The 21,687-nt window shown below is 43.6% G+C and overlaps 1 protein-coding gene across 2 annotated transcripts; it reads right to left on the bottom strand.

Annotated features, from left to right (window-relative positions):
• Positions 1 to 3,168: 3,168 nt before the first annotated feature.
• cpeb1b (cytoplasmic polyadenylation element binding protein 1b) lies at positions 3,169 to 20,434 on the bottom strand. 2 transcript variants are annotated; one of them, XM_063187958.1, is made up of 12 exons: positions 20,392 to 20,434; positions 19,942 to 20,110; positions 17,997 to 18,185; positions 16,628 to 16,860; positions 15,323 to 15,575; positions 13,636 to 13,749; positions 12,694 to 12,798; positions 9,684 to 9,820; positions 7,782 to 7,980; positions 7,599 to 7,693; positions 7,304 to 7,384; positions 3,169 to 4,770 (listed from the first exon to the last, which is right to left on the bottom strand). In XM_063187958.1, the coding sequence occupies exons 1-12, from the start codon at positions 20,404 to 20,406 to the stop codon at positions 4,660 to 4,662; spliced, it is 1,701 nt and encodes a 566-aa protein (XP_063044028.1). In that variant the 5' UTR covers positions 20,407 to 20,434; the 3' UTR covers positions 3,169 to 4,659. The 2 variants fall into 2 exon arrangements, with proteins under 2 accessions (XP_063044028.1, XP_063044029.1); XM_063187959.1 differs by having other exon boundaries at positions 12,709 to 12,798.
• Positions 20,435 to 21,687: the final 1,253 nt, after the last annotated feature.

Below are 21,687 nucleotides of genomic sequence, written 5' to 3'. Positions count from 1 at the left end.
CTGAGTTGCATATTCTTCAAAACAAATGTTAAAGGTGATTTTAAGAACAGAGTTGCAGGTGCCCATAGGCGGCCATTCTAAAGCTGTTTGAGATCAAATCCAAATCAGCCAAATAACAGAGACTGCAGCAATCATGAAATAAACGGTGAGGGGGACTCTAAAACATTGCAGACCACTCAGAAAATGGCCTTAATGTTAAAAAAACTGGACTTCTCCTTTAAGCCCAAAGTCATGTAAACAGGGTGGTTTCACACAATGAATTTCAGAATGAGCCAATGTCTTCTCTTAGTCATGAATACTCAAAAGTACACATCCTTTACATCAGTGGTTCTAAAAGGTTTCTTAAACCCTTACCTGTGCCAAAGACAAGCCGCGGACCCCCAACCTAAACTTCTACATGTGTATGTGCACTGAAATAGGATTGAAGTGATCAATTACAATGATTCTTGCTTGAGACACTAATCAATATCTTAATGCCTTTACATGGGGACCAAAACATGTATTCATTTGGTTTTGATTAGAGATGCACAGGATCCGTTTCTGGATCCGGCAGGATAATAGGGTTTTTCACAGGATCCGGGTCCAGCAGGATCTTAAGCAGTGGATCCGGTAGTTACCTAAAAATCAGGATCTGTTGCATCTCTAACCGAGGTTTTTCAGTCAGTCTTTCATAACCCCAATTGCAGCATGGAGAGAAAGAACTTTGGAAGCGGCCAGTGCAGGCAGTGTGGCAGTAACCCAATGAGTCTAAAAAATAGTTTGAGCCAACGTAGTAAAAAGGGCCCACGTGTGCGAGTAGGCTATGTGTTTCAACCCTTTCGTAGGATCCAGTAGCCGGTTCCGGATCCGGCAGGATCTTAAGCAGTGGATCCGGTATCCGGCAGGATCCTAAAAATCAGGATCCGGTGCATCTCTAGTTTTGATTTTACCTAATTATAATGTTCGCAAGCCGAGTTTTGGTCACAACCTCAACAAAATTCCGTGCACCCCCTGGAATATCTGGCGTATCCCCAAGGGGTGCCTGCACGCCAGGTTAAGAACCACTGCTTTAGATCACTATGCTGGGGTTATATGCCCCATACAAGATTACTTTTTAGGTTTAGGCTTAGAGAGCAAATGTCATTTCCCATTTGGTATCGTACACTCAAACAATATTCTTCCTTAAACTCATCATACCCTATGAGATAAATGGAGCCATGGCATCCGTGAAATTTGACTATCCAAAACATTTGGATTATTTAAAAGTAACCTGAGTATTGACATCAAATTTGAAGGGAAATGGCCTTAGGGCTCTACAGACACTGTATTGGCAAGAAGATAATTGCCAATAGACATCCATACAAACAAAATGTCTCAGGCCTCAGCTACCGCCAAGACCGCCATTGTATGAAAACCGGCCAGCGAGACAGATCGCTTCAGGATTTGCAGAGCGATTACGTAAGCCACAGCTCAGAGCAGGAATGACTGAACAGTAGAGTCTGCTGGATATTCTGCAACATTACTTCCCATTGCTTTTGTGCCATCATCTGTAAGACTAGTCCATTTGCTGCCACCGTTTGTTGGCCATCTCTGCAATGTTCTAGAACCATATAACTACCGTGGAAACAAAGGAAGGCCTGAGGGAGAGACGAGATCCACAGACAGACCATAAGTGGGGAAAAAAAAAGTAGAGCGCCAGCCAGCCACGGCCTTACAGGAAGAATTCAATGAGCCAGACGGGCAAATTGCATTCAGAGATGGGATGCCCCTTGGTGAGATTTCAATATCCACTTAGAGGAATTCTATAGCAGCAGAGTAAATGCAATTGCAGCCTGGCAACGGTATGATGCAAGGCGGTGTAATATAGAGAGGACTGGATAATGACAAGGCAGAATCTGAAGTGACCATTCCAGCTCTGAGACGCATCCATCAATGATGGCTTCAGAGCAGGGACCTAAAATGATTTCAAAGTTTTGTGATCAGAGGTTCTTGGCACATGTCCACTTCAAGGGACTCACAAAGTTGTCAATGTAACAGATATGCATACTTGGAAAACACACACGATAACAGAACTCAGGATTTGCATTCTTATCAGTAAGCACACCGTAACCTCAGGTTTTGATGGAAGATTACTCCAATTACTCTATAGCCATCTGACATCTCTTGGTTGCAATTTTGTTTTGTCACCACCAGATGGTGCAAAACCAGATCCATTTCTGGGAAAAAATAAATCCCACTTGACGATCCTGGTTTAAAGTCCAATGCTGTTATCACCATTGACAATTCTATTGATGCACTGGAATACATACAAAAGCCCTAAGCGGAGTGATTAATTGCAGCTAAAGTTGGCAATCAGACTGTTACAGAAAGAAGGTGTCCCATCAGAATCAGCACACATACAGTATGCATGTGCGGACCATACTGACTAGAGTAGGGGGGAACCATTATTTTGCCCGAAGGGCCACATTGGGTTTAGAATATTGAACGAAGGGACACATGACCCGTTTGCCATTTAAAGCCTGCATTTTGTAATGAAGGGTATTTAGAAAAAGACAGGTTCCCGCGTTGGCCAACTTGGTTAATCTCAACACTTCAAGTACTGTCTTGATTTTAATGATGTAAGGAGACCATGCCGCTTTGCATTGTGGATTTAAAAGTTGCATTTCTTGTAAAGGCTCTGCAGGCCAGAAGAAATTGCTCCGTGGGCAACAGATAAATATGCTGCACTGCCACCACCTTGTGGTCAGACAAGAAAAATGCAGGCACCCTCCATGAACTAGTTGGATCTTTTCACATTTGAAATTGGTCAATCGTTTAGTTTTAAGTCATACCTTAAGATACAGCAAGGGTAAGAAATGTCCCATTGCCTTGGTCAACATGGCATTTGATCAAGGAGTGGTTTGGCTATTGATCATGTGACTGGCAGAGATGGCATGACTTAGGACACTACCACAACACAAGTTTGTCAAATTAAATAGGGACCTTTCAGAAACGTGCGAAATTCTTGATTAAAAAGAATACTTGGGTCCTAGGAGGCAACTTGCCTCACCATTGGGAATCCCTCAAGACCAAACATTCCACTTGAACCTGAACACCTTCATACAGTAAAATACATATTGTACCAAGACAAGAGAAAAAAAGAAAAAAGCTCAACAGAAAAGTAATAACAGCCAGAAGCAGAAACGGATGAATGCTTAACACCTTTATTGTGCCCAATCTGAACAGTAATACTTCACACTTGTAAGTAAAGGCAGCAGACATTGCAGACCACAATGAGGTAGACGGTCAAATCTCTAAAAAGCAGCAGTTGGGCTGGCCAACAAGCTCAGCATGGGACAATGGAGGGGGAGGAGGAGGAGGAGGGGAACAAGTGAGGGGAGGGGAGGGGGGGTGACATGATTGGAAAAATGACACCATCTTTGGCACAGCTGATCTCGAACATACATCTCAAAGGAATAACAGAGGGGGTTGTTTCAGGTGGAGGGGAGGGAGGGAGGGAGGTAGGGGGAAGGATGCTGCATTTTGGTCTGCCCTGGCTCCCTATACGTTCCCAGCAAAGTACAACGTTCTACATTCAACAAGCAGCTCTTTCTGTCTGGGGTTACGTTAAAAGCCCATGACAGTACCTGCTGATGTACAAAACAAATGTGTTTAAAAACCAGTCACCCCGTTCTCCAAAGTGCAAATTAAAAAGTGCAACAATAAAACTATGTGCATTCAAAAATGATCGATGGCCATTTCAGTATCAGACTTTGCAAATTGAAATTGATCCCAAAATGACTAAAACCCAGTTAAAGCGATGCCAGGCGGTGAGAAACATCGCAAAACTGTCATGGTGAGATTTAATAGCAGTACATTGCAAAAAACTACTGAATTAATTCAATCAAACAGGTCATCAGGAAAAAAAACAAAAAACACCAAGAAATTGCCTATTTGCATCATATCTAGTTGACAAGCTGAGGGATAAATTAAAATGCTGCCAGGTAGGGGGGGTTCTGTTCAAAGTTATCATGTCATGACTTAAAACCTGTGTAAAAATTAGTAAAAAACTGCGTAAAAATGTCCGGAAAATGACAGTTGGGCTTCAATTACGTAGTAGCATTTCAAAGTAAAAAACGCTAGTCGGCTGCACAGGGAAAAACAAAAAAAGCAGCCAACTAGCAATGAGGGGAGGGGAAACAAAAATCTAAAGGCACTGTATGGCATTGGCCAAAGTGAAAGGCAATGACATTCTAATGATGAACTCACCAAAAATTAAATGAAAGTAAATTAAATAAAAGGAAAAAAAAGCTTTCAAAACAAAAACAAAAATCTGAACCATGGCCTGAAGTCTCCAACATCCATCTATGGGACCCTGAGGACTTCTATACTTTAATCACTTCACTGTTGGAGACGAGCTCTAACTTTTCGAAGAAGAAACTTTTAAAATTTCAAAAACCCTGTGCATAGTGCCATTGTGAACAAGCCAAAAAAAAAGAAAATCCACAAAAAAGTAGCAAGTGCAATAAGTGAACCTTCTACAGTGTTGGATCCCCGTGTCCTGTATCCTGGTGGGAGTGCGGTTGGTTCCCCACGCGGGTGGGGCGCTGGCCAGCACTCGTGCTCTGCTCCGTGGGTTTTTTGGCGCCGTCCCGTCCGTCCCGGGCCAGTAAGCTTCGCCGCCGCCCCTTTGCCGATGCTTTAGCTGGAGTCGCGGCTCTTCTGGTTGCGCATCAGGGGGCGGTGGTTACTCAGCACCTCCATGGAGTGCTGCCAGTGCCAGCAGGAGCGGCAGAAGTACTTGAAGCAGTTCTGGAGGAGGAGGAGGAGGCATTAAAAACAAACAACTAACTAATGAAGCATCTCTGGAGGAGGAGGCGGCATTAAAAACAAACTAACTAATGAAGCATTTCTGGAGGAGGAGGCATTAAAAACAAACAACAAACTAATGAAGCATTTCAGGGGTGCGTTTCTCGACAACATTGTTGGCAACTTAGTTAGCAACTTGCTTGCAATGCAATTTCCCATTGGAAACCTAGTAAGTTGCTAATTGGTTAGCAACAATGCTTTCGAGAAACGGGGTCCTGGAGAAGGACACATTAAAAAAAACGACAACAAACTAGTGAAGCATTTCTGGAGGACGCATTAAAAGAAACCAATGATGCATGGAGACTCTAGAAACGGCAACAACATGGGCACAGAGACTAATGATGCATTGTGGCCAACAACAAACTAAAACTAAATGCAAAACTAATGACAGTTGTTGACTACAGTTCAGAATCTGAAAGCTGAGGTTTAAATGTACATCTTATCTGAGGTAATATGTGCCATGACTGGTGGACCATTCGTATAACTGTCAGGAGTATGGCTACTCAATTGTCAAGTCAATCATTGCCTTCAGCCTCAAAACGTAATCTTTAAAGAGGCACAAGGTAGGATGACGTCATTTGCGGTGTTCGTGGCATGCCTGTCTCAATCTACACCGTAATGAAAATGCTGTTCAAATGAACTGAGACTGCTTTTAATCACGGAATGCCAGTAGTTGATACAAATCTGATTAGAGTATGTAAAGCGATGTTTCAAATGAAGTGTTTCTCACGACACTCGCTCGGTCCGACGCCGTCAAAAGTTGCATGTGGGGTTTTCTGACAGCGGACCGTGGAAGTGGTCGCGATATCCATCATTCACTTACTAATGACTCGAATAAGCATAGGCTGACTCAGGACCGTGATTAATTCAACTTTTAATCCTACCTGGCCCCTTTTAAGGCCATGGACACGCTTTATGCAAACTATGCATGCAAACACACACGTCAGCTGTATTTTATGTCACTTTTTCGTGCCATCGAGCACCACACACAAGGTACACAGATGCATGCTTAAAAAGCAAAATTGACAGAGCCAATATCCTACCGATCTTCTGCACTTCCATGTTGCGGTTGCCTGTACAAACAAGCCATGTTGGCCATCTGTCCCTTACATGATACCAGAACTTAAAGGGACACTGTGTGAGATTTTTAGTTGTTTATTTCCAGAATTCATGCTGCCCTTTCACTAATGTTACCTTTTTCATGAATACTTACCACCACCGTCAAATTCTAAGTATTCAATATGACTGGAAAATTTGCACTTCTCATACATGAAAAGGGGGATCTTCTCCATAGTCCGCCATTTTGAATTTCCAAAAATAGCCATTTTTAGCCGCAAAAATGACTACTTGGACCATACTAGAAAATATTTGTTAATTACTTAGTAAACTTTCATGTAATGATCAAATTTGGCAATAGGCAGCCCAATTTCAATGAGCAGCATAGTTGCAGTACCTTTTTTGACCATTTCCTGCACAGTGTCCCTTTCACTAACTTTTTGCTAACCGGCAACAGTGGATAGTGGTTTTCCAGAGTCACTAGCCATTCAGCCTTTCTACTAACCACAGTTTTGTGGTCAGCATTTTAAAACGCATTTTCTTTACTATGATGCATCTAAGCTCAGAACATTAATAGTGATGTACAGGTACTAGATAGTTTCATTTAACACCCCAAGTTGATATCAGACGAATAGAATTTGAATGATCTTTCTTGAACTCAACTATAACAAGGGGAAACACAGGAGGTGCTAATGAGCCACGTTATACTCGTGTTATACAAGTCACCTGCCACAGTGGCTAGTGAGACTAAAATGATACCAAGCCACAGCCAAGTGTTACCCATTTTTAACCAGGTGGCAGGTACCAATGTCAAGCCCTGCATGACCTCTCCATTATTGTGTATACTGCTCTGATGGCTCTTTTTCACGTATGTGCACTCACACGTGAGTAATTGAAGTCACACAGCAAGCATGTCCCCAGCTTCAGTCAAATGTTAACCCATTGACGCCTAAGGCACCTGCAAAAAAGGGTGCTGAATGCCTGAGCCCTTTTTAAGAAAAGCTCCCCTCAGCCTATACAAACCTAAATATCAGTGTTTAAATGCATCTTAGTGCATATTTTTATGTGTTCAGAAGCTAAGACCCTCATCTTTCATTAGAATGTGTTTATTAAAAATCTCTGTTTGACATAAATGAAGTTGTCGCAAATCTCATGAGCCTGAATGTTGCGTAATGCAGCTCCAGGCGCCAGGGCCAATGTTGCGCAACACAACATCAGGCATCAATGGGTTAATGTACTCCAATTTAGTTCGGATAACCACAAGTACACACTGGGTGTGTGTATATAATGTTGAGTTGGAATGGCAAAGACTAGAGCAAAGATATGATAATGGGGGGGAAAAAACTGTTAGCCTAGCCTAGCCCTCTGGGCTGCATCCAGACGTGTCATGCACTGCAAACATTAAGAAGTCTGACCGTACCTGGTCTCTGCAGAAGAAGGGCCCAGTTTGACGATTGCAGAGTTGGCACATCGAGTCCTCCAAATACGGGTCAATTTGAACCTGCACAGTTAAAAGTAATAAGAACAACCGAGAACTCACTTTTTGCTGCATTAATAAAAACATGAGAATCTCAGCATACAAGCAGCTTTTCAGCACAGAACAGAAGCGTGCACTTCGCATCTGCCAGTGATGGTTGGCTATGATTACGTCCTTGCATTAGGCAGACGCTTTTTAACAAAAGCCACTTACAATCAATGTAGTTAACAGAACGTACCTTCTTGGTGAACTTTGGGGTTTTAATCTCCACAAACGCGGCACTGACTGCCTTCAAGTAGCTACGCTGGTTATTGAACGTGACACGGCCAGATCCTTGAGGGAAGAAAATTACTCATTCAATAATTACAGTCAAGCACTCTTTACAAGTCAAAGCCTTGCAACAGACCCTGCGTCGCCTTACCGATGGGATATTTGTGCTTGTCCGTGTCGATGCCAGCATACAGGACTCCTCCAAACAGGTCGTTCATGATACTGGCCAGAGATTCAGCGTTCAGCATGCCATGCAGAGCACCCACGAACACAGTCTTGCTGGGGTCCAGACGCTGGGAGGGGCACCGCACGAAGTTGCTGTCAGAGATCACCCACGGGATGACCTGCACCTGTTAAGGCAAAGGGAACATATTGTGGATATTTTTTTCTTAACAGAGAACTCCGCGAAAAGACTTGAATTTTCACAATTATAGAGCATTTAGACCACACACAGGGCTTCTCCAGGTAGAATGACATATGGCCACACATGAGTACAATATAAAAAAGTTAGGTCAGCTAAACCAATCAAATGTCTCTGAACTGCACATAGATTGAATGAACTGATAACATTGGTCCAAGACCTCATAAGCTACTGGCCGCCTCACTGCAGTATGAAGAGGCAATAGCTGCATTCTAATGCAGTCCTGGAATGACTTGCATTAACACATCCTATAATACCTCTGCTGGCACCGCAAACAGTTTGATTTTTCTGAAGACATTACTGAGGAGCCAAGACTCAGTCTATACTGGAAACAAGGGCAAATACCTTGTTAAAACCAGATTTATTGTCAGATGTCAAAAGTAAAAGTACATTAATGGTGCAAGCATAACCCCAGCACATATTACATAGTCGTTACACCACTTACTCCATTTTAAATAATGATATCGCTAAACTGACGCTACTGACAAAACATTAAAAACCCAAGAATCCACCACAAACTTGATCCAACTTGCTTCCAACAAAGGTAACTTATCTGAGTAACCAGTAGAACTGTTCATTTGGCTTACAATCAGCTGACTGCGCTGGTTGAGTCATTGTTACTTTTGACTAGGGGTGGGTATTGGCAAAGGGTTCACGATTCGATGCGCATCACGATACACATGCCACGATGCGATTCTATCACGATGCATTGCGATTCATGTACTACTGTGATGCATTGCGATATTTACTTCAGTAAATGTGTAAAATACAGCTTATTTGTCAGTTGCTGTGTAGCTTTCATAGGTCAGTTCATTCTATTTAAGCATGTTATCATCTGGGAGAGAGCTTACATCACAACAGAAATATTACCTACTCTCTACTGAACAAAATCAACCCGTGGCAAATAGAATTTTATTGTTATCAAATAATCAATTGTCATGAATCCATGCAGTATATTGAGAAAATAAGTATCACGATACCTTGTCATGAATCGATGCATTGTATCGTGAAAGTAAGTATTGCGATGCATCGATTCGACGATTATTTTGCACACCCCTACTTTTGACAACTCTGCTTAATTGACAAACATTAACAGGTCTTGGCAGGTGGCTTAAGAAACCCTTCAAGAGATGTTTAAAGGGGTCAACCATGTCCACATCACTATTTCCATCAAGGAAGGTATTCAGTGAATAGTTGGCCTTTTGCAAACATCTGAACCATTCCAAAGCAAAGCGTTTGACTGAAATAACCAGATAGCCAGTCAATAAAATACCCCATTGAAAACCTGCCACCAAAAATGACTTAGCTCCCCTTAAAACAAAGCCTCCTAGTGAGATCCCCCCCCCTCCCCCTTATGTGGATCGGTGCACCCCTAAACTCATGCAGCTACTGCAGGAAATGTAATAAACTATAGCATTAATGAGCCCATTTTGTCTTTCAACCTGCCGCGGCCCCTCTAGCACCCCTTTGCAGCCCCCCAGCTGGGATCCCCAGCCCCCACTTTGAAGACGGCTACCTCATAACAACCCAAAGCTCCAAATTACAACCAAAACTCCAATACACCGAGGGCTGAAAAAGAAAAAAGAAAATGCAAAAAACAGCCAGACATGGGGGGGGGGGGCTTGCACTTACGTCCTTGCTACGCATTCTTCTGCTGGACATCTTGAAGTAGTATTCGCTCAGGTCGTCGGGGTGCAGAAGGTCCTGGGTGCAGGCTTGCAGCAGGCTACGCACAGACCTCTCCTGGTCAAACACCAGGTACACGTACCCTACCAGCAGAAAAAGCAGCATTAGCATCAAGTAACACGTTATACAGAAAGTTCATTTCTCTTCAAAACAGGCCACCTTCACTGTAACAAATATCCCATTCATTAGAAAATGAGTTGGCATCATCAACTACGCCAGCAGAATGACTACTGGTACTACAGAAAACTAGTTTCCACATTTCCATTACAACTAACACAAAGTAGAAACAGCATTAATTGACTACTGCTTGTGTTGGGGTTGATTGCAGTCGAGTGATGTGTGTAAGGTCTGTGCTTGTACACCATCAATTTAAGTCTAAGGATTGAAAGTTTTGTACTGTCCCATTTTTGGAAATGAGCTTATTTTACACCTCCCCTTGAGTTAAATAATAGGGTTTTACCGTTCTCCTATACTTTCAACCGTTCTCTGGGTATGGCAGTGCAAATTTTAACTCCAAGCTAGCAGTTATCACTGAGTCCTATGAGACCAGTTAGCCGCCAGCTGGTCTCATAGGACTCAATGTTAACTGCTAGCTTGGAGGTAAAATTTGCACTGCCATTACCAAGTGAAAAGTTGTAAGTACAGGGCAACGGTAAGACCCTATTATTTAACTCAAAGTGATACTGTCCCATTTTTGGAAATGGGCTTATTTTACACCTCCCCTTAAGTACCTTTGCATGGTATTATTGAGTACAGTATACCTTTCACATACAACTTATTGAATACAGGCACGAGAGACAGTTGTCTATTGCTGCCAAACACACAGGTCATCAAATACGAGATGGCTTTTAGATTAGTCAATATCCTATGCTCTATTTGTATTGTCGTATTGACTAAGTCAGTGTTTTGGAATGGATGGCTCAACTTTATCGCAGCCATATTTGTTCAACGCGGCTTGCAAGTCAATTCACAACAAGGCAATACGATTTTACATTAACATCATTCACATTGGACGAGTTATGTGATACTGTACCATTTTTGGAAATAAGCTCATATTACACCTCCCTTAGAGTTGCATCTTTCTCCTGTACTTCTCTGAATGACAAAGCAAATTTCATCCCCAAGCGGGGTCAGCTCTATGTTCCCACAGCCCATTGGTCCCACATTGCTAAGAATGTTTTTTCAAAATTAGGCCCAATGGTCCCACATCACTAAGACTTTCATTCATTTTTAGGCCCATTGGTCCCACACCCCATGGGCCTCACATCACAAAGACTTTTAACATTGTTCTTTAGGCCCATTGGTCCCACAGCATATTCCTAAGATTTTTAAGAAATTATTCAAATTAAGGCTCGGGAATGTTCCTCAACTACATTAAGAACACATATCCACATATTTTATCTCATGGCAGCTTACCACCGGGGCATGAATGACACGGTTCAAGTGCGCCACCCCTGACTGATATTCTATAGACAACTTTTCATTGTGTAAAGCCAATTTGAGTAGCCATTAAAGACATATTGTTATTAGTAGTAGTAGCAGTGCAGTTGTAAGTGATTTTATACTTTTGGAAATGAAGCTTAAAAACTGAGCTGAGGAAATTATATAAAAAAAGTTTAACATGTGTAGGCCACGCCGTAAAGGGTTAAATGTCTTAAACACCATTTCTGCTATTAGTTTAATCAGAAATGTGGGAACATTGAGTTGAACATATACAGTGCTGGCAAAAGTATTGGCACCCCTTCCATTCTGTTAGATAATACTCAATTTCTTCCAGAAAATGATTTCAAATCACAAATACTTTGTTATTAAAATCTTCATTTGTTTGTCTTGCAATGAAAAAAAAGAGACCATTTATTTTTCCTCTTTTCATTTGAGTTAGCAGGAAAAAATAAGTCCTTCAAAGAAAAGAACACGGTCCCTAAAGTCGAATATGGCAGAGTTTCCCTGATGTTTTGAGGTTGCTTTGCTGCCTCTGGCACTGGACTGCTTGACCATGTGCATGGAATTATGAAGTCTGTAGACTATCAACACATTTTGCAGCATAATGTAGGAGTCCACCCCTGAATCCCATAGAAAACCTATGGAGAGATCTCAAAACAGCAGTGTGGAGAACGCACCCTTCAAATCACCTCAAGGATGGTCTAAAATTCCAGCAGAGCTTTGCGAACAACCACTTCTGATAACCATCAATGAGTTTCCTACAATCATTTTGTCTAAAAGGTTGTGCTACCAAGTATTAGGCTGAGTGTGTCAATACTTCTGTCCGGCCCATTTTTGGAGTTTTGTGTAAAATGGTCATTCATTTCACTTTCATTCTCTTGTTTTTTCATTGCAAGACAAACAAATGAAGATATTAATAAAGCATTTCATTCCTTTTTCTGGAAGAAATTGAGCATCATCTGACAGAATTGAAGGGGTGCCAATACTTTTGGCCAGCACTGTAGGCCTCGGGCCTAATCTGTGGGACCATTGGGCTGTGGGACCAATGGGCCTAAAAAAAAATAATGTTAAAAGTCATTGTGATGTGGGACCCCTTTGCTGTGGGACTAATGGGCCTAAACATTAAAGTAAAAGCAATGTGGGACCAATGGGCCTACATTTTTTTTTAAAGTCTTATGAAGACTTCTAAAAAGAGTCCTATGAGACCAGCCAGCAGTTAACTGCTTGCTTGGAGGTCAAATTTGCACTGCCATACTCAGAACGGTTGAAAGTACAGGAGAATGGTAAAACTCAATCATTTCACTTAAGGGGAGACGTAATATGAGCTTATTTCCAAAAACTGGTACAGTATCACTTTAGCATCAATTTTAGTTTCAGTACCAAGAACCATTATTTAGTTCAACTTTTGGCATCTTACCACAGCTGTGCCACCTAGCGCTTAGAGTAATCCCCACCACCGTCACCAGGGTGCTTTGGAGAGGAAGGAAATTAAAATACCATACCGCTGCATTACCTTTCGGCATATTACCTTTGGGTGGGCATCGAGGGTGCTTGCCATCCTTACCAGGCCACTCAACACTCAGAGGGCCAAAGCCACTGAATGTGTTGTTTAGACCAGCTGAAGTGAGAAACAGAACAGAAAATGGTTAAGACGCATGCAATATCCAACAGTCTGCTGCATCATTGCACTACAGTAGTGTCCATAAATGGGGGTGTTACCAGAGAATGCAAAGCCAAGCAAATCACTCAATTTTGAAAGAGTTCAAATGCATCACAGGGAGAGAAAAACAAAACAAATCACATGAATAGTTTCCCTTCATCTTGGTGGCAGGTTTAAGGACTTGAATATGGAGCTTTTCATTTTGTTTTACATTTGAATAAAACACCAAAAGAATATACAGTGTCTACCTGACCTCCAAGCAATAAAACCAAACCATTTCACCACCATTTTGGCATCCAACACTGCATTCCAATGACTGCCACAGCAGTTAATGCATTCGCTCTTCCTTTCAAAGCAGGTCCATTAAAACCTTTTGACATTATGAACATGGCCACTGGCCAACTGGTGATATCAGTACTGTTTTACTCTAGCTATGCATAGCAGATGCTCATGAGCCACAATTTAATTAACCCCACCCTAAAAACACAAAGACAACACTGCAACAGATCGTAAGACACGTGCATTCACATTCATTATTACACCTACAGTAGCTGTGCTGCACATTCATTACACCTACAGTAGATATGCCGTTAGAAAGCAAAGAAATGTGGTAGAAGGAACTTCAGCCATTTCAGAACTACACAACTTTAAATCAAGTATGACATGCTTCCAAAGAATCAAAACATTTCATTGACTCAAATCTCTTTCAGGTTAAACCTTTTCAAAATGAACATTGATTGGCCATCTTGGCTTACAGTGCAGAAGCAAAGTTACAATCAAACAGCGTGGACAAACCCTCTGTGATGTCCCATGGGACACCACCCAGAAACACTTTGCAGGAATACACAGGGTTCTTGTAGTTTCTAGCTGGCAGTTGTCCACTCCATGTAAACGAGGCCTCATTCACAGCTGTGGGGAAAAACCGAGAAAAATGGGAACAAGAAGATGGGTAGTTAGCAGAAGAACCCGCTGTGCTATCAGTTAACGCTGAAATCAAAATAGCTGTATTTGATATTGAGCAGGGTTGGAACCTTACACCTGTCCACCTGTAAATGGGTGTAATAGCTTTTTTGTCCAATGGGATTTACCATTCTTCACCCTAAAATTGATTAGAATGATTGATTCTAAAAACAACATTTTCTGGGGGAGGGCCCCCACACCCCCTACCACATAAGTCCTCCACTCTGGTGTTAAAGACATAGTTGACCAAACGCGTTGACTGGTAAAAATGACGAGTAACTGGTAGATTTTAAAATGTACCTGCCACAGTGAGTGGTGGGAAAAAAAACCTTAAATTTCACCCCTGATATTGAGCTGCATGCGACAATAGTCAGCAATGCATTCTGGGATGGAAATGTTGCATGACTGGCACCATGTGACTATCAGAGATGAGCAACTGCAGGAATTGTACTGTCAATCATTGCAAGGGTCGGCATACCGCCTCCACAGTGGTGCACCCATAAACTGGTTGGCCAAAAGTTCTGACTAGAGCTGTAACGATATTGGACCGAACCGAGAAATCGTGATACTCAGTCATGATACTGTATCGTGATGCAAGGAGGCATTATATTGATACACCCTCTCAATTTTGTTATCCCTCAGTCCAGAAAACAACCATACAACGCATGTTACAGTGCTTCCAATGAGATACATTTCAGAAATCGTGGGGTGTATCGAACCGTAGGTCAAAAATCGTGATACGAATCGAATCATGAGTCGAGTATCGTTACAGCCCTAGTTCTGACGTCTGAGTAGATGTGTTGTCCCACACCCCTGAACAATGTTTGCAATATACACCTCACTTCAACTCTTCCTCCCCAGCGGGCCCCCTACACCTCGCATGTCATGTACTATGTAGATCAAACAGGTAGATTAGATTGCCTTTAGGTACGAGCGCAGTCTCGTGAGGATTTGAGTTCAACTTTACTAGGGTGTTTCATTGGAGGTCTACGATGACGAGTGTATCATCAATCAATGCTTACACCATCCCAAGCCACAACACCAAAATCACACTGAATTTTTGACAATTATACAGAACTCCATGGATAATAAAAATGATTAAAAACTAACCATTCACTTGTGTTGAGTTGTTTGTAGCTCCATTTTACACTTAAATAATGCAAGACAAGAAACGACTATATCAAAGAAAAAACACGACTATTCACTACCGTGGCTCTGAAATCAAACCCTCCTCGGAAAACAAGGCATAATCCAATGGCCTCACTGTTAATTCTTCCAAAAACTATGCATATTCAGGGGGTGCTGTGGCGCAACGTGCCAAGCCCCCCATATTTGGTCTTACATTGCCCACGGGGACACCGGTTCGAGTCCGGCCGGGGTCATTTCCCTGCCCTGCCCCATCTCTCTCTCTCCCAATCATTTCATGTCTACCCTCATGCTGTCCTGTAATAATAAAGCCCAAAAAGACCCCGACCCCCCCCAAAAATGAAGCATATTCAGAAGTGTCAATGGGCTCCCTCACCGGCAGCTTGTCTGTGGAGTCTGGCCTCCCGCTCGATGCTAAACGTGTCCTCTGCGGTGTCCATGCGGTCCAGGCTGGGCCAGACGGACGCCCCGGGCCAGCGCTTGGCCAGGGCCCCCACTGGAGAAGCGCTGGGAGGGGGGGTGAGCGGAGAGCTGTCCTGGTCCAGCCGATGACCCAGAGCCAGCTTCAGATGGTCCTTTTGCATATTGGACATCACGAAGTTCAGGGGAGGTGAAATCCGCAGAGAGGACTGCAGCAAAGCAAAGCACAGCAGAACCAAATCATTAGCAAGTAAAATGGCAGTCAGACACGGGTAACAATATGGGACATTTTTGGAAGAGGAAACCAACGCACACCAGAGGTTTCGAGGTGCCGGTAGCGGGTACAAGTTCACTTTCAGAGGGGAAGATGCCGCACACTTGTTCATCGCGCTGAATTTTATTTACAGAAACAACGTTTCGGCCAGTGTGGCCTTTCGTCTCAAAAAAACTTGAGGCCACACTGGCCGAAACATTGTTTCTGTAAATAAAATTCAGCACGATGAACAAGAGTGAACAATATGGGACAACCTTGAGCCCCAGTCACATACATCAGAATTGTAATAGTTTTGTTAATGGATTTGTCTTTACGAGCTCAGTTCTAGCAAACTCAAATGATTAGCGTTTTAGAATCTCCACAAGGCAGTTTTCAAGATGCTAACAGTGTTAGCACATGTTAACACTGGATTCAGTCGGTTTTGTTTTGTTTTCTAAACAAGTTTTCCATTCAATGACGAGATCTACGTATGCACGTAAACAGGCCCATATTGTAGTAGGCTCACCAGTAGGTTGGACAGGTGGTTACAGTTGGAGCTGAACCCGTTTCTCCAATAGTTACTCCACTGATAACAGCATTTTGGAGACTTTTCTTGATTCCACAAAAGACAAGTGTCATTTTTATAGTGGTCCATTTCCAAAATGTATGCTTCTCATTCACATACTTCCACAACCAGTCAATTTTTAAGTATTCATTATAACCTGGGAATTGGCCCTTCATAAATTAAAATCTGGGTCTTCATGTTTGCCATTTTGAATTCCCAGAAACAAACAGCCTTAGCTGCCGACCCCCATTGTACTTTGGTCACACCAGTAAATTAGTTTATTACTTACTATTCATAGCATCACATTTGTGAATGGGCAGCAAACACTTTGAAAACAAATGACCAAAATGGCATACTCTACCGTACTGCTCTAATAAACACACCCACATGTGTATAAATGGGCTCAAGTTGGCCAAAGGAGGATGGAGGACCATACTACTCACAAGCAGGTCAGTCAGGTGGTCAGAGCTGGAGCTGAAGCCACTGGTCTCGGAGTCGACGGGGCTGCTGGAGCGGGAGTCCAGGTAGGTGCGGGTGTCCAGGCGGGGGTTCATGCGGGCCATGCCAGGGAACTTCTCCAGGAAGTCCTGCTGGCCAGCCATGGCCTCGCTCACGTGGTGGTAGTCCATTGGCTTCTTGCGCAGCTGGTTGAGAGGGCTTCCAAGCAATCCCAACACTGCAAAAAAAAATAAAGTACCATGGCACACTGATTACCCATAACATAAAAGGCATTTTAAGTTTGCAGGTGAAGTAGGATCAAAATGCTACGATGTGCTTTGGCCAAAAGACCTATGCCAGGAAGAGAACTCGTGTACTAAATTGAAGGGATTTATTACATTAATGAGCAGCAAACATTTAAGGCATTATTCCCAAAACAAAATATACAAGCTAGTAAGCTACGCACACTTTGGCTGAAAGACCTTCGTCAGGAAGGGAACCTGGGTACTAAATTGGAGGGGATGTATATATTAATGACACTAGGCATTATTCCCAAAATTAAATATACAAGCTACAAAAAGTTAGAATCAGACTTTGCATCCCTAATTTAAGGTTTTATGCCCCAGAGTGGCATGGTTTACTCAGCATTTTATCCCCCACCCCCAGCGCTGCCAACAGACCACACAAGAGGTATGGGGGGGCTGGCTTCGACAGTGGGCTTGCATGCGACTCCCTGTGAGATCAGCTGTGAACAATGCAACCACATGTTCAAAACAGCCTGCTTGTTATTGGATACAATCATGCCCAGTCAAAATATTACACCCTCCAGTCATGGAAAGTGCCGGTAATGCGGCCAGACTGACCCGGCAGACATTCATTGAAATGATTAATGGATTTCCGCCTGCATGACCAAAGTGAAAGTCTGAAAAGCACTAATCTCATGTATACTACAGGGGCGATATGAGGTCTGGGAGTCCAAGGAATCATTCCAGGTCGCTGTTTTAAAACAAAAGCACAGCTGCCCTCTGTGCCAACCCAAACGTCCCCCAATATCCTCTTAAATCCTGAACCGTAGCTCCAAGTGACCAGCAAAACAAGGGAGACATTGTACACAATATCTCAACAGAAGTCTCATAAGGACAATGCCTCGTTACATCACGCTGGTCTCCTGACATGGCAATATCACTCTCCAGCATAAAATAAAACTACGAACGTCCCAGCACAAAAACAATGGGTCAGAACATTCTAGAATTATACAGAACATTCTAGCACATCTGAAATACAAGACACACCCAAATGGCAATCTAGCCCAATACAGCATGGCTGAATACACAGAATACTACAAGTTGCAAAGAGGTGAACCAGACTGCATACCAGAGGAGTTGGACTGAGGCACTGTCTCGTTCTCCTGGTTGCTCCATGGGCGGTCCCACACAGATAGGTTGAGGGACTGCAGGCCCAGGCCCAGGTCATTGATGTCGGGCAGCCTCCGTGGTGGTTCCTGGCTGTTGTTGGGGAAAAGCATCCTACCCTGCGCGGCAGCAAAGTCGTTGTCCTGCCGGTCTGCGGAGGAAGAGGAGGAGGAAGAGAAAGTAGAGATAAGAGAGTTAAGGAGCTCGTCATCAGCTGTGGGCCATAAGAGAGAGAGGAAGGAGCAAGAGAGGAAGAGAGAAAGGGGGAGAGGGAGGGTAGGTGGCTGAGGAGGGAGGGAGGAAAAAAGCTGGCTGTCTGACTAAAACCCCCTGATAAAAATAAACCTCGCCGTGTGCTCGTCTCCCTCCCTCACTTCAGCACTGCCGGAGAGTCAGCCGAGCCAGACCTGAGCCAGCGGCGAGTGCAGTGGCTGCCTCTGGCACGCATCCCTCTCTCCCTCTCGCTTGCTCTGCGTCTCAGACCCACCCAGCATGTGACCCAGGTGCTGATGCACTCACACCCTGCTGCTAATGACATCACCCCACTGGCCCTCCTCTCCCCATACTCGCCACCGCTGGCAGCTGCGTGCGACACCAAATGAAAATTCCTGTCAAATTCTCCGGCTGAAACAAAACAAGCGGAACGTCTGTTTCGACACGGGCAGGCAGGCAGGCAACCGGCTCCAGCACTTTCCTTTCAGAGAGAGAGAGAGAGAGAGAGAGAGAGAGAGAGAGAGAGAGAGAGAGAGAGAGAGAGAGAGAGAGAGAGAGAGAGAGAGAGAGAGAGAGAGAGAGAGAGAGAGAGAGAGAGAGAGAGAGAGAGAGAGAGAGAGAATCAGGATGACACAGCAGATGGGAAGGAAGGAAAGGAAAGGAAAGTGCAAGAAGCAGAGTGCTACAAGCTAGAATAGGAGGGATCGACGACTATGCAATAGCCATAGCAGCGAAGGAGGGAGGGAGGGAGGGAGGCAGGCTGGATAACCACAAGGCAGACACGTACAGCAGCCCTACAGCAGGCCAGCCTCTGCCTGTTCACTGCCGCTCTCAATGACGCTCGCACTGAGAGAAGCAGCTGACTGATCAGAAGCCGAGGGCTGTGCAAATCACGCTGCCAGCCCCCCCCTCACTGCAATCCCACACTGGAGAGTGGCCAACTGACACAGCCACAATTCAGCAACTTCAGCCAGAGCCGGGCAGAGTGGAACGGAGCGGAGAAGAGGAGGGGGGGGTGGGCCGTGCAGGGAGAGGCAGCACCATCATAGTGGCTTTGTATCAGCCTGCGTGGCTGGGAGGGAGGCAGGCAGGCAGGCAGGCACTCCCCTGTTAACCATAGCCTGACTGTGGCGCAGCATTGTTTACTACATTGACTGTACGACACTGGCTATGTGTCTGATGTTCCTTCATATGACTTGAGTCAGTGTGCTCATAATGGTTAAGAGGTTATTTATGGTTAAGTTATGGTTAAGAGGGGCAAGTCATGTTGCTGAAATAAACTAAGGGAACTTCAGGCATCATTAACGGGAGATGAGTACAGCAAGGATTGGATGTTTAAAGCTGCAGTAACTTGAGCTTTTGAATTTATGAATGAGTCAGCAAGTGTAGTAAGACAGAATCAGAAAAATGAGCAAGGTGGGGAGAAAACGCAGACAGAACTCAACCCGTCTAAGCCTCTGGCAAGATTCCGTACACTCATCTCATGTACTGCATTGCTGGAGGCCTGCAGTGGTGCAGCATGATTCAGCTATTCTGAACTTGTTGTACAACAAAGGCTGCTTACAAAAGAAGGTCACATTAAAATCTGTGGCAACAGCACATATACAGTGTCCACAACTATAATACACTCGAAAACCACCATGTCGACAGGACTGTGCCGATACAAATAATATTAGGTATGCAATTGATCCTACCAAACATAGGGTCACGCCTTCCCCTGCTACCGGGTGTGTTGCACACACCAGTAAGGTCCAAAGAGTTGCCCAGCATGCTATTCATTCTGCGGAAAATATTGGCATTACTGCACGAAGACATTGCTGTGGCCTCAGAATCCCATCTGTTGAGGATGCTAGGGTCGTCTCTCTGTAAACGAAAAATTCAACACAAATATAGACCACTGTTAATTCAAGTAGGCCTAGTACTACATTACATTCAAAATCACTTAGAATTAAGCTTTGTCATCCTACCACGGTGACACTTCGTTAACTTTGACGCACAAAATGGACTGAAAGGACAATGACATCGAACTTAAAGCTCAAGAAATCTCAGCTGTCTGAAAAGTTGCGGAAGTCTACCATGTTATTTATTCAGAGTGGGAGCTGATACAACTTTCCAACTGTCTTCGTCGTGTGCGCAACACTTACCAGAGAAAATGCCATGGTTGAGTTGACAAAATGATTTTTTTCACGCATTGCCGTTAACTGCTAACTGCTGGTCTACTTATACCCTTTTAGTAGATTAGCCTTAATGACTAAGATTAGGGAAAGGTGTTCTCCCTCGTGTCGTCAGCGATGTATATCTACAATTAATTGTGGTCAAACGCAGGTCAAACGTTTGTGGTCATAAAATACGAACTGCCAACCGTTGCAGTTCTAAAAAGTCAGTGAAACGGCGGTTAAATTATGAATGTTTATATTCGTGTTTCATGTTTTTTGCTCTGTCATAACTTTCCATTCTGTCTAGCTGGGCAGGGTCTTCTGTAGTAGCCTATTAGGATAGCTTGAGTCTGACGAATAGGAAACCAGATGCGCGAGTGAACACTGCATGCTCATCCATGTGTTTTCCAATCACATCGAGCACGTGTCTGATCTTCTTGGCTTCAGAACTAGAACTAGCTGATGTCAGCGACGGGTGGCAGTATTGGGCCTATTCGTTTGTTTTTATTGTTTGGTTTATGCAGTAGGATACAGTGCGTTATATCGATACGATATCCACGATATTCAGCACCATGGATAGGGTCAAGAGACTGGACAACTTCCGGTAACTCGGAACAATGTTTCCATCTCAGAAAATGTAATTATGTCTGACAACGTCGTATATTTGCAACTTTATTTTGTAGTGTTTAAATTGAAGTTTAAACATTTTCTGGTAGCTTGTATGCTATGGTTAATTATGGCATTAACATCTGCCCGTTGTTTGTGAGTAGCCTACAGGAATGCATGCGATGATTTAATAATATTCTGCAAACGGTCTGAAACAATGTGTGTTGTCCATTTACAGCGGGTTCTTTGTAGGTTGTAAAAGCTATGTCGCTTGTAGGCTATGGCTTACCTGGAAATTAGCATTTTTTTCAGACAACAACCACAGTCTTGCCAGACGGTAAAGTGAGTCACAGTTGAACTGAACTTGAACGCATAGCCTAAAGTAGGCTAGAGAGCGTGGGGTCCGCTCATTTTTCCGACGCACCATTGAGTGTCGGAAAAATGACATGCTACCAGAGAGCGTATAGAGCTCTAATGCTGAAGTCAGCAGATACAGGTTCTTGAGACTGACTGACCAGCGAATTGATCTCTGTCAGTTTGATGTAACATTTTAATGCAGGCTTCAGCGGAGGCTGCAAGTAAAAATAGGTAGACATGAATGGATTGTGAATTAGTGTTTATGTTGCCCAAATTATAGCCTAATTTTTACTCCTCTGAAGCATAGGCTATCTGAAAATG

The sequence above is a fragment of the Engraulis encrasicolus genome, chromosome 22, assembly GCF_034702125.1.
Source record: "Engraulis encrasicolus isolate BLACKSEA-1 chromosome 22, IST_EnEncr_1.0, whole genome shotgun sequence".
Taxonomy (NCBI): domain Eukaryota; kingdom Metazoa; phylum Chordata; class Actinopteri; order Clupeiformes; family Engraulidae; genus Engraulis; species Engraulis encrasicolus.
This window is presented reverse-complemented; position numbering and strand designations above follow the sequence as displayed.